Below are 13945 nucleotides of genomic sequence, written 5' to 3' on the forward strand. Positions count from 1 at the left end.
CTTCCACACTGAAAGAGCCCAGCAGAATGCCTGGAGATAGACACTGTCAGAGTGCAGGAAAGCACAAAATGAATGTGAGGACAGGTGGCGGAAGCAAGGGGAGAGATGGCAGGATCAAGATGATTGGTGGTGTCAGCGTGAAGCAATGCTTAGGCTACTGGAAGATCAAACTGATCTTCTCCAGCATAGTGCTGAGGTGCAGAAAAGGTAGCAGGAACACAGACCACCACTGCAGCCCTTGGGTAACCAACTGACCTCTTCCCCAAGTTCCATAGCCTCCTCACTCAATGCGGTGAAGGGGCCTCCAGCCACCCAACCACTCTATCCCAGAAGACTGCCCAAGAAACAGAAAGCTGGCATTCAATAAGTTTTGAAGTGCAGTGTGGCCTTGTCCTTCCCTCCTCCGCCACCCCACCCGGTGCTTCACTCCTCCCCTACCCCTCCCAGACTACCTTGGCAGTTATCCCCCCATTTGTGTGACGAATTAATAAAGAATCCATGAATTTGAAACAATGACTTTATTGCCTCTGCAAGTGGAGATCAAAGGGGGGAGGGGAGGGCAGTTGGCCTACAGGGAAGTAGAGTGAACCACGGGGGCGGGTTTTCATCAAGGAGAAAAACAGAACTTTCACACTGTAGCCTGGCCAGTGATGAAACTGGTTTTCAAAGCTTCTCTGATGCGCAGCACACCCTGCTGTGCTCTTCTAACTGCGCTGGTGTCTGGCTGCACGTAATCAGCGGCCAAGCGATTTGCCTCAATCTCCTACCCCACCATAAAGGTCTCCCCCTTACTCTCACAGATATTGTGGAGCACACAGCAAGCAGTAATAACAATGGGAATATTGGTTTCGCTGAGGTCTATCCGAGTCAGTAAACTGCGCCAACGTGCTTTTAAACATCCAAATGCACATTCTACCAGTTGAACAGCTCTTGACTACTGTCCAGAATGCCTGTGTATGGCATCATGAGCCATGGCATTAAGGGGTAGGCTGGGTCCCCAAGGATAACTATAGGCATTTGAACATCCTCAACGGTTATTTTCTGGTCTGGGAAGAAAGCCCCTTCCTGCAGCTTTTGAAACAGACCAGAGTTCCAGAGATGCGAACGTCATGTACCTTTCCCAGCCATCCCACGTTGATGTTGGTGAAACGTCCCTTGTGATCCACAAGTGCTTGCAGCACCATTGAAAAGTACTCCTTGCAGTTTATGTACTGGCTACCTTGGTGGTTTGGTCCCAAGATAGGGATATGCAGTCCATCTATCGCCCCACCACAGTTAGTGGATGGCTTTGCTGCAATGGGATTCCCTATGATCTGCACGTTTCCCAGAGTCACTATCCTTGATAGCAACAGCTCAGTGATAGCATTGGCTACTTGGTTCACAGCAACCCCCCAGTAGATCTGCCCACTCCAAATTGATTCCTGACTGACCGATAGCTGTCTGGCATTGCAAGCTTCCAGAGGGCTATTGCCACTCACTTGTGAACTGTGAGGGCTGCTCTCACCTTGGTATTCTTGCACTTCAGGTTGGGGGAAAGCAAGTCACAAAACTCCATTAAAGTGTCCTTACGCATGTGAAAGTTTCACAACCACTGGGAATCTCAGACCTTCAACACTATGCGGGTCCCAACAGTCTGTGCTTGTTTCCCAGGCCCAGAATTGGCATTCCACAGCATGAACCTGCCCCATCAGCACCATGATGTCCAAATTGCCAGGAACCTGTGCTTTGAGAGAACTCTGTGTTCATGTCCTAATCACTCTCGTCACTGCACTGCCGTTGCCTCCTCACCTGCTTTTGAAGTTTCTGGTGCTGCATATACTGCAGGATAATGCGCGTGGTGTTTACAGTGCTCATAACTGCCACAGTGATCTAAGCAGGCTCCATGCTTGCCGTGATACGTCGTCTGCGAAAAAAAAGGCGCGAAACGATAGTCTGCCGTTGCTCTCACGGAGGTAGTGGCAACTCACAACATGGCTTACAGGGAATTAAAATCAACAAAGGGGACGGGTTTGCATCAAGGAGAAACACACACAACTGTCACACCGAAGCCTGGCCCGTATGAAACTGGCTTTCAAAGCCTCTGTGATGTGCAGCACGCCTTGCTGTGCTCTTCTAATCTAATCGCAAACAGCCTAGTCAGCAAACAGCACCAGCAAGCTTTTAAACATCCAAAGGCACATTCTACCACTATTCTGCAATTGTTCAGCCTATAGTTGAATTGCTCCTTACTACTGTCCAGGCTTTATGAGCCATGGGAGCAAGGGGTAGGCTGGGGTAGGTGGGGCCGGCTGGGAGAGCAGCCTGAGGCAGAAGCCTCCAACTGGCATGATATTCCAGCCAGGACTGAATCTCCATTAGACGAAACTTAAAGAAGAGAATGACCTGGAGTCATTCCCATTTTTGTCTAGGCACCTCCAATCAGTACTGTGGGATAGCTACCCACAGTGCAATGCTCCAAAAGTCGACGCTAGCCTCGGTCCTGTGGACACACTACACCAACTTAATGCGCTTAGTGGGGATGCACACAATAGACTGTATAAAATCTATTTCTAAAAAATCGACCTCTGTAAAATTGACCTAATTTCGTAGTGTAGTCATACCCTTAGAAATCCCACCCCAACTGCATAAAAGGTGGAGCTGGGTGTTCCTATGGGAGAGAACACTTGGGATTCACTTAAAAATAATGCTGGAAGGGGGCCAGTCATGAAAGACTTCAGCTGTAACAGAACAAGAGTTCTGTATGCTTATGGAAGTCAGCCAACTCAGCCAAAAGAGCTGCCTCTGTATGTCTCTTTAGAGACAGAATGATACAAACACTAAGGAAGCTGCAACACATGGAACATATGAAGGAGCCAACATTTTCATTTTCCACAACACAAGAGAGCAGAAAAAAGCACTGGACCCTATTAAAATCACAAGACACAGAGGGCCTTTTCCCTTGCTTCCTTTGGCAAAAAGTAAAATTCAAAGTCTAGGATACGTGGTCAATTGAGACCTTGACACTTCTTGATTCAGAATGACAGGACTATGGTATTTTGTGCTGGAACTGGAGGCTAAAAAACTGAAAGATTAAATGAACTGATTTTCTTGATTATATCATACATTTGACTATCAGCGAAGACTGCTTTCTCCTCCCCTTATTGTAAGGGTTCACTTCCCCTCAAACAACTGCAGCATTATCCCTAGTCTCATGAACAAATTTATGTATTTTGAGCACCAGTGCTGATGGTTGAAAGGTGTATTAATTTTGATCTTTAAAATAAGATTAAATTTAAAAAAATCCATGAATTTCCTTTGAGACATTAGCTCCTACAAAACACCAGAAGCATGATGTAGGAGAACAACAGTGGAAAGACAATGAGGCAATTTACAGGATGAACTGTCAACCCCAGAAATAACAAACATTTTAAACTTTTGAAATTTAATAAATTTTATCATAGCACCTTTTGGATTTTTTTAAGTTACACATTAAAAATGGAACTCTCAAATACTGATTAAAAGAAACTTAGAAATTCCTTATCAAACATTCCACTGACGACTGCATCTCAAACAGAATTGGAAAAAAAAAAAACAACCCACATACACCACCAAAAAGCCCCCCAGCCAAACAGCTGGGGTTGAAATGAAATGAAAGTTTACTATATTTCAGAACAGCTGCTTACTGGAGAGCACAGTAGAGCCCACAGGACCTTGACATTCCTTCACATTCCAGAGATGACCTCACATCACAGGAGTATGTGCAGGCTGGCTCTGAGGGCTAAGCCAAGCATCAAGTTTGTCTTTTTATTTTATTTTTTCCTACAGCTGACTCAAAACTCCCACTGTATTCGGACTGGGGTTCTGATTCCAGACCCACTGAAATTAATGGGAATCTTTCCATTGACTTCAAGTGGCTTTGACTCAGACCCTAGGATGTGCAAGGAATGCAGAATCAGGCTGTTGGGAGGAAAAGGGCATCCAGAAAATATGCAGATTAGAAGCATTAACACACACCAACCACACACTCAAGAAATAATAAAGGATTTGACAGTATTCATGAATCAGATGAGAAACCTTCAGAAGATACAATTTCATTGTTTCCCAGTACAAAATTGTTTAAAAAAAGGGTGGCTGATCAGGAGGTAACCTATTCTCAGCATGGATTCCAGTCAGTTAGTTATCACTATTGAGTTCACACTTGTACTGGTGGCACTATCTCCTAATATCCCCATTGGCCAGCTGTATCAACACAATATGTGAGAGTTAAAAACAAACATGATCTCTGCCATGTGAGAAAAGAACATAAGGTAGGAAGAGCGAAAAGGAAGAGACGGAACTCTTACAAAAATAAAAAATAGCGAATATGATTAATTAAAAAGCCCACCAGGTTAGTTACAAGAGAAGTAACCACTGGGGGATTAGGAGATGAAAGGGAAAGCATTCCCCACATACTTCAACCCAGATGTTTTGGGGCATGGCTGATGATGCAGTGCCAATCTCCAAATAGAAAACAATCCCACTTTTCTGTTGTACATCGCTGCAGTTCCATCTCACCCAGACAATGAGAATGACAGGAAGACTTCTCTTTACATGGACTCTGAAATCCCAAACAGTTTTCTGGACAAGATATGGCTTTGAAATCAGGCCCCCCCTTTTGTACCTCTCAATAGCAGAGGGACAGGGAAGGAACTATTATCATGGAGGAGATCGGGAACGGATAGGTGAGCTCATTAAGGCACTTTCTCCAAAGACATTGGCGTAAGAGGACTTGAGGAACTGGACATAGTTTTGCATGCTTCGGTTGGTGCTTTCAGACTGCTCCAGGCGATCCTTTAAGTCCTGTAGACGGCTTTGATATCGGCGCTCTGACTGCATGAAGACACAAAACACAGGCCTGAAGGCTAGCGAGTTTTCATTCTAATCTCGCTAGCCTTAACTCTTGTCATTCTCTGGGATTTTTAGGAACAATGTGTCACTGCAACAAAACACCACATAACACAAAGTCTATCACTCATTTCACTCAGTCCCAACCCCATACATCAACTTGTATATAAACACACAAGATAACACAGCCAATCAGAACAGGAACTTAACATTCTGATTAACTAATGATTTGAAAATAAAACAAAATGGAACCACTCTCTAGGAAGAACTCAGGAAGTTATCACCTGCTGTAGGTCAGCCCTCTTCCAATCCCAGGGCTAAAGTAAACAGGGAAAGAAAATGGGAGACCAAATGTAAAGATCCCCTTCAAGGAGAACAAAATCCTTCTCCTAGCAGGGAAACACTCCTCAGCCCCTCTCTCATACATCCAAAGATGATGAAAGGGAGGAAAATAACTCCCCCCTAGACATAGCAACACCTGCACTGTCTGGAGCCCTTCCGTTCTCCTGGTTTTTGATGTAGTGTTTATCTGAACAGTATGGTGGGTCTGATTCTCCTCTCACCAGTGTAAATTAGGAGTATCTCTATTCAAACTGTTAGTATAAGTGGCGAGAATCAGGCCTTGTGCATGTGAAATAGATTGCAAGCCTTCTGGGGGCAAAAACTACATTATCCGCCACACTTTATACTTCACTAAGCACACTACTGTGTTTCACCATCACAGCAGACACAGATATACCACAACAAAGTTACTGTACAATTTCTTCAGCCCACTGATGGGACATGGGATTACAGACTCTTACTGCTGCTTCAAGGCTGCTGGTTTAATCAACAAACATCCCCTCCAAAACACTCACGTCTTCTTTGCTCCGACGCAGCTGGTTTAGTTCTGTTTTCGTCCGGCTCAGCTGGGTCTCCAACTCCAACATCTTGGACTGGGCTGCCCTCTCTCTAGATGCTGCTCGGTCCCTCGTTTGTTCCACCTACAAGTAGGAACAAGGCAATAAAGTTTTTGCTTTGGCAAGAGTGTTGTCCATACAAAAGGCTTTGCTTCTGCTATGGAAATAACTTCCTCCCCCTTCGCACTAGGAGGAGGGCTGGACATATTTTTGTTTGAGTCTGACAAAGACAAGAAGCATTTGAGTCTAGCATTTTTCCTTCCATTTTTCGTGCCTACTGGAGACAAAGTACCAACTTCATTTTTTTGCTTCTGCTTCCTACAGATAATGCAGCAAGAGGAAGCAAAATTAGAAGGCTAGTGATGGAATGTAGAGGAATCCCCTTCCATCAGCTGGTAATCTGCTCTCCTGCAGTTTGGGAGTTCCACTGAATTTGATCTGTTTCTTACTCTGACAAGGAGTTACTAACCTGTCTTTTAGCATCTTCAATGGCCATCTCCAGCTGCCGAGCCAAGGAGCTACACTCACGGGTTTTCTCCTCCAATCGCAGCTGGGATTGATGGATAGACTCCTCCCTTTTAGCTATGATCTGAAGGAACTCTATGTTCTGTGCACCCGTTGTCTCTAGTTTCCTGGGTTGAGAAACCAAGACAAAGGATTTTATTAATCATTAAATACAATTTGGTTCAATATGCCTCTCTCTCAGGTCACTGGTTGGTCAGGGGACAGATCAATCTTCAACTTCCCCTTCAAAGATCAGGACCTCTGAGCCAAGCAGAGTTTCACACTCCACTTCTAACACCAAAGAATTTCAAGATGGGGGGGCATGCCTGGACATACTGAGCATACTCACTGACCTGTCCTCACCACAGCATCACCAATGAAGGAGTGTAGAAGTACAGAGATACAGCAAGTTAAGAACAGCCATACCTGATCAGACCAGTGGCCTATTTAATGCAATATCCTGACTCTGACGGTGGTCAGTATCAGATGCTTTAGAGGAAGGTGTAAAACTCCACAGTGAACAGTTATAGATTGCCCTCTCTCATTGACTTCAGTGGAGCTCCTTCAAGAGACAACGGTGTGGGACCAGGCCCTTTGTTCTTGTTGATTTTTCTAATGTGCCTGAGAGGACTTCAGAGTGGCCCACATAGAAGAAAATTTCATGAACATTTTTCTTCTTAAGGTTACTTAGCACAAACTACCAGACTGAAGACTCAGGATGGGCACAGACTCTGAATAAGAGCCAACCTGAACCTTCTTTGACTACATACAAGTAAATCTTGTTTTTCCTATGCTCACATCTCTGGCAATTCCAAATTTCAGCACGGACCAGGAATAACATAGAAAAGGACAGTCTCAGAGTATTTCCAACCTGGCCAGAACAAGAAGTACTTGAAAGCTCACGAGGAGGGGAAAAAAAAAAAAAAAAAAGGGATGGGGGGAGGAGTAGTCCTTCTGAGGTGTTTTCCTGACTAAAGAAGTTACATCCTCTCTACAGAAGCATTCCAAACTTATGCAGGCCAGACCACCTAACTTTCTGATTTAACTCTACAAAGGCTCGGGGAGATGGTAAGGTACACAAGCAAGCCAGCAGCTGCCTTAGTGCCTTGAAAAAGGGACTAAGGAAGGTGAGGAGAGGAGAAGGGAAAAAAAAAAGTCAGGCAAGGAGAGCAGGCCTGTTATATATTCTAACCTCTCCAGTTCCTCTAGCTTCAAGATCAGCTGCTTGTTCTCCTCCTGGGCAGATTGATACTTCTCTCTTGTCATTTCCATTTTGTCTCCCTGGAGCTCAATCTAAAATGACAGAAAATAGACCTTACGTAGGAGGTCAATACAAACCCAAGTCCAGCCAACTAAAATGGGTGCTGTTCTTGGGGGAGGAGGAAACCCACAGCTATAACACCTTCAATTCACAATTCTGGAAAGTCCTGGAGAGGGAAATGGAGGCAATAGTATGTGAAAGAGCAAAAAGCTACATGTCAAATTTGTGTAGTTCCTCCAGGTAATGGTGAGAACCCATCATGAAACAGAATTTTTCCACACTATATATGAGCGGTCAGATGCCATAAGAGCTTGATAGTAGAGCAGCCACCTGCAAGCATAGTGAAGCGTACAGATTAGGAGAAGCTTGTGTGTGGTAGTAAGGTTGGCAAGAATTCAGAGCCTGAAATACTGAGAAAGCTAATGACTTGCATGGGATTATCAAAGCAAAGCACATAGGCCGCAGAATCATTCAAGGCCCCTGTTGGCATGGCATCAGGAAGGCAGGGGGAGAAAGTAAAAGCAGAGCAACATCTGTGAGCGGATGATCACGAGGGTGTGGTAGCCAATAAGTTGATCTGGGTGACAGAAGTGAATGAAATCCCATGCATTCTGGGTTCTGCTTCTCTTCAAGACCCAGTAAGATTCTGCAACTGGGCAGTTCGAAAGAAAGCCTTGAAATAGCAAGGAAAGCCACCAGCTAAGTTACTATGCTCCCTAAACAAAGACATGCCACACATCTTTATTTTTGCAGTGCAGATGTTTAATCATTTCAAAAAGAGACAAGTACAGAGGCAAAGACTGAACTTCCTGTGACTAGAAACTCATCTTGGTCCCCGGCTTGCAGACAGTGCAGCTGTGGGTCCTTTCTGCCAGTCCCTTACCCGCTGACGAAGATCTGTAATCATAGCAGAAAGGTCCATGTTCTTCTTTTCATAACTCTGCAGCTGATCCTGACATTCTGCCAGCTTTGTTTCCGTGATCTTCAGGATCTCGGGCAGCTTTTCTAGTTCAGCAAGCTGTCTCTGGAACTGCTTCCGAGCCTATGGGGGTGAGAGGAATGGAAGGACAGAGTGGTCAGTTAAAAACAATTAAACATGTGACCTTATTTCAGACATTTCTGAAGAGTCTGGGCTAATAGATTTTTTAGTAGGTTGGTGCTATCTGTCCACCAGAGCATCTCTGTTTCCCAGCAACAAGGGTGTGACATTGCACTCTATGATTTTATGAAAATATGCTAATAAGTTTAAATATAATGTAACTGGAATATGCTTCATGTAAAAGGTCTTTTGCAAGGTATCATGACAAGCTTATAATCTCCTGAGTCTGGTCATCCTATTTGTATAAATGTGTCAATCTTGTATCTGAAACTAGAAATATGAAATATAACTCTGAGAGCCTATTGTCATTATGCAAAGTGTGGGCCATTAATGGTGGTTTGGAATCTTGATGACTCCCATTAACCAGTATCAGAGGGGTAGCCGTGTTAGTCTGGATCTGTAAAAGCAGCAAAGAATCCTGTGGCACCTTATAGACTAACAGACGTAAAAATTTATTTCGACCCTCAGGAGGAGTCCATGTGGAGTTCTTCTTCTTGTGCTGTTGGTGGGAGGGTATATAGTCTGTTAGTCTATAAGGTGCCACAGGATTCTTTGCTCCCATTAACCAGGACAATTGTCTGCAGATGGCTCTGTTTTACTTGCAAGTCTCCCTGCATACATGTGTGCTGGCAAGTGGGTAATAAAGTCTTACAGTGACATGTGATCATGTCACCTGAACTGGAATCCATCTTTAACCTGGTGCTTTTCCACTGAGAAGGAGGGGATTGGAACCCAGAGAGGATTCCCGCCTTATGCAAAAGATATATAAATGGGTGGAACAGAACAAAGAGAGAGCCATCGTGAGGAACCCCCTAGCTACCACCTGAGCTGGAACAAGGCCTGTACCAGGGGAAAGGACTGTGCCCAGACTAGGAAGGCGTCCAGTCTGTGAAACAGACTTATTGAAACATCTCTCAGGGTGAGATTTCATCTGTACTCAGCTGAATTACTGTATTAGGCTTAGACTTGCATGTTCTATTTTATTTTACTTGGTAATTCACTTTGTTCTGTCTGTTACTACTTGGAACCACTTAAATCCTACTTTCTGTACTTAATAAAATCACTGTGCATCTCTCTCTATCAGTGTTACAGAGCGCAAACAATTTATAAGTTTACCCTGTATAAGCTTTATATAGGGTAAAAATGAGTTTATTTGGGGTTTGGACCCCTTGGGAGTTGGACATTTGAGTGTTAAAGACAGGAACACTTCTGTAAGTTGCTTTCAGTTAAGTCTGCAGCTTTAGGGCATGTGGTTCAGACGTTGGGTCTGTGCTGGAGCAGAATGGCTTGTCTGGCTCAACAAGACAGAGTGCTGGAGACCCAGGCTGGCAGGGAAAGCAGGGGCAGAAATAGTCTTCGCACATCTGTTGGCAATTCCCAAGGGGGTTTCTGTGATCCAGCCTGTCACAAAGGGCATGTGTGATGCCTGGCCAGTAATGGAACTGCTCATTGTAATGCAGATTCCTTCCTCTATTCCAAGACACATTCAAGTAGATTCTGGGATTCTCACAGGGTGCGAATGGCTACAAATCCTGGCTTGACTTTTATTAATGTATATAGTATTCTCGAGAACAACTGTTCCATGACAACCACTGGAAGACAGGATGCACAATTCAGAATCAGTGACACTGAGCAACCCTCTCCCCAGTGAAGGGAACTACCTCAAAAGGACACTATGTATTTGACAAGGCCCCTCATGGGACATTCTGAAAATTCAGTGCACTTGGCAAAATAAATACTAGTTTTCACTTCCATTCTCCCTTGAGCTGAGCTAGGGGAAAAGACAAACCTGTCTGGAGGACATCTTTTATTTCCCTCGGAGTCCAAGCACATTGTTTTCCACTATGCAAAGAGAGTGCAGCCCTGAGTGGCTGCCATGTACCAATTTAATGGTCCAGGATTTCTTAGAGGAATAATTACCAACTCAATCTCCTTGTTCATTTCATCTTTTAGCGTCTTATTCTCTTTGTCACAAAGCTCGAGTTTCACAGTCACCTCATCGGCTTCCATTCGGGTTCTCAACACCTGGGCACAGAAAGAATTGGCACACGACTTATGTTAGGGTTATCAATCAATCAGATTGCTATACACTGACAATTACAATTGTTGAGATCCAGTAGCAGGATTCTTGTGAACCTCTGGACACCCCCATCCCAAGTTCTGGAGCTTTTCCACCTTTGTACTTTTTATAGCCTTCTCACCCTTCTTTATGCTGTCCTCTGAAGATTTTCCCCTTTGCTTCTTTGTGCCTTTCCTGCCTATCACTACCCCTTAACCCAGGTCTTTTAGCAAGATCTCTACACACATACTCAGCTTCTGCTAACAGAATGGGTGATCAGGGAGTGTAGAGTGAAGCAAGTTTTCCACAGTCCAGAATATAGCAGGTGGCAGCCTACAGGCTGCCATTTGAATAGAATAACCTATAAAAGCTTTTGCATAAATAGATTTGGTTTATTACAGCCATGAAAACCAGAAAAGCAAGACGACAGATGGAACAGGGCAACATCTGATAGCTGGCAAACAGAATTAAGGCATGAGAGAATAAACCACAACAGCAAAGGAAGAAAACAAATTTGTGTGAGGAGGGAAGGAAAAAGGAGGGTTGAATAAAATACCTGAGACTTGTAGGTTTCAATCAGCCCTTCATAGTTCCTGAGAGATACCTTGAGCTGCTGCACCTCCATCTGAGCTTGGTTCAGCTTCTCCTCCACTGGCACCATGGTAGCCTGAATGGAGAAGCCATCTTCTATTCAAGAGGCAGTGCTTGGAACAGGCTAAGTTGTCCCCATGTACGTTAAACTAAGTTAGAGCAGGGGCTGTGCAAACTAAGGGTAAAATTCTCTGCTCGTGTAACTGGCAGAGTCCTATTGACTTCAATGGACTCATAGACTTTAAGGTCAGAAGGGACCATTATGATCATCTAGTCTGACCTCCTGCACAATGCAGGCCACAGAATCTCACCCATCCACTTCTATAACAAACCTCTAACCTATGTCTGAGTTACTGAAGTCCTCAAATTGTGGTTTGAAGACCTCAAGCTGCAGAGAATCCTCCAGCAATTGACCCGTGCCCCATGCTGCAGAGGAAGGCCAAAAACCTCCAGGGCCTCTGCCAATCTGCCCTGGAGAAAAATTCCTTCCCGACCCCAAATATGGCGATCAGTTGAACCCTGAGCATGTGGGCAACACTCACCAGCCAGCACCCAGGAAAGAATTCTCTATAGTAACTCAGATCCCAACCCATCTAACATCTCATCACAGACCACTGGGCATACTTACCTGCTAATAATCAAAGATCAATTGCTAAATTAATTGCCAAAATTAGGCTATCCCATCATACCATCCCCCTCCATAAACTTATCAAGCTTAGTCTTAAAGCCAGATATGTCTTTTGCCCCCACTACTCCCCTTGGAAGGCTAAATGGAGCTTCACCAATGCATGCCAGCATAGAACATGGCCTTACATCTGCATGAGAGTTGTTCCATCATGTTCCAAACACTTTTAAATGAGCTGTGTCCACTGGATCAGGGTCCAGATGGTTTTGTAGGTGTCTGGAGAGGATATCAGGCATCGTTCTGTTTTGGAGGCTGTGGTTCTTCCTATAGATATGTTTTTTATTCCCCGTCCAGATGTATAATTGGATGACACAATATATAATCCAGAAGACCAGGCAGGTAAGCATGTCTCCAATTCCACATACTGAATCAGAGGGTAGAAAAAGCCTATTCTTCCCCTCCCGTAACAAACCTTATATGTTCCTTTCTTCACAAATTTCAGCCTCTCTCACCCAAGTCAAACAATGGAACTCAGGACTGAAAATACAGTCAGTCAATCCAACTACACTAAGGTTACCAATGCATCTTGATTTGACATCACATGGGCTTAAAGGAGATAATGTGTCTCTGCACTTACAGGGGCAGCAGCTGCTCACTACAACTTCTCCCTTATGCTAACATTTCAACTACCAAAAGCCTGGATATTCGACTGACCTTCAGCCTTTCATTCTCCATTTTGAAAGATGTGCTCTCTGTGGCCTGCCGGTGCAGTTTATCCACCAGAGCATCTCTGTCTTCCCGCATTTTGTCCTCCATGGAGGTCTGTTGCTCCAACAAGTCTGTAATACGGCTGCCACGCAGGAGGTGAAATTAACCATTAAATGACAAAGAGAAAAAAGTCTCTTGTTCTTTGAAATTCAGCTTCAGGAACAAGACATCCTTCCTTTATTTCCCCTTTTCCCTCCACAGCTCATGCATGCACACACTACAAACTTCACTCTGGTTTCCTCTGCTGCTCCATTCCCTTTGGGAAAACAGGCAACCAGATGTTACTGGGCTGCTGGCATTTCATTGCAGTGGCATTGATATATATCATATCTGAGTTGTATAGGCTAATGCAGTGGTGCCCATCCTTAGAACATAGGAGGACCACATAAACCTAAGCACCTCAAGCCTTGTGTGCGTCAAACAGATTCTACATATTTTAATCAGATTTAAAGTCACCTGTATTGATTTATAATTTTAAGGTCAGCTTGTCTCATATGCATTTAGATAGAAACAACCTATGCACAGTATTATCTATTTACAGACTTGTATAAATTAAAATGATGTAAACAACAAAATGTGAATGAATCGGCCATTAGTATATTCTTTTGAAGCAGGCTGCAGGCCTTATGAAATGCTCTGGTGGGCCACGTACAGCCCATGGGCCATAGGTTTGGTACCCTGGCTAATAGGGTACTTCCCCCTCTTGCTCCTATGCTCAGTTTTCTCTGTGGTGACTGCACTGTGTTGATACAGACAATTTTTGCCCCAAGCCCCACAAAAAGAGATCAGCCTTAATGAAACTACTATGCATTTAAATAGTTCTTTCATTGCGAGCCATTTTGAGATCCTTCAAAGAAAAGTAAGTGTATGTATTTTACAGAATGGGCAGCAGGCACAGGGATAAGTGACCTGACTCCCACAATGATTTGTTGATCAAGAGTAGAAGCCAAACCTCCTGGCTCTCAGACCCTCTCACCACTAGACCACGCTGACTCTAGCTTTCCATTGAGTACTTATGGTCCAACCTGGAGATTTGAGGAGTCCCTTCTTGAACCAGTATCCCAGCTCCATTCATGCAGGCTCCCCATGCCAGAGCTCTTACCTGTTCAGCATAACAATCTCAAGCTCCAGGTCAGTCTTGTCCTTCACTACTTTGTTGTAGCGGCTCCTCCAGGACTCCAGAGTGGACAGTGCCTCAGTAACATAATTGTCCTGTCAAACAAGAGAAAGATGGGAAATGAGAGGCAAGACTGACAAAAAAAAAAAAAAATAAAAA

The 13945-nt window shown here is 44.2% G+C and overlaps 1 protein-coding gene across 7 annotated transcripts in view; it reads right to left on the reverse strand.

Annotated features, from left to right (window-relative positions):
* Window positions 1-503: 503 nt before the first annotated feature.
* ODF2 (outer dense fiber of sperm tails 2) overlaps window positions 504-13945 on the reverse strand; it is a 32144-nt gene continuing 18702 nt past the window's right edge. For 3 of the 7 annotated variants that reach the window (XM_050927051.1, XM_050927053.1, XM_050927054.1), the window contains exons 12-20: window positions 13772-13881; window positions 12616-12751; window positions 11242-11352; window positions 10547-10651; window positions 8411-8569; window positions 7459-7559; window positions 6232-6394; window positions 5721-5846; window positions 3396-4848 (exon numbers count right to left, since the gene is read on the reverse strand). In XM_050927051.1, coding sequence (XP_050783008.1) covers window positions 4675-4848; window positions 5721-5846; window positions 6232-6394; window positions 7459-7559; window positions 8411-8569; window positions 10547-10651; window positions 11242-11352; window positions 12616-12751; window positions 13772-13881 — 1185 coding nt within the window. In that variant the 3' untranslated portion in view covers window positions 3396-4674. The other 4 variants (XR_007770050.1, XM_050927052.1, XM_050927056.1 and 1 more) reach the window with 4 other exon arrangements.

This window comes from Gopherus flavomarginatus, chromosome 17 (genome assembly GCF_025201925.1).
Source record: "Gopherus flavomarginatus isolate rGopFla2 chromosome 17, rGopFla2.mat.asm, whole genome shotgun sequence".
Classification (NCBI taxonomy): domain Eukaryota; kingdom Metazoa; phylum Chordata; order Testudines; family Testudinidae; genus Gopherus; species Gopherus flavomarginatus.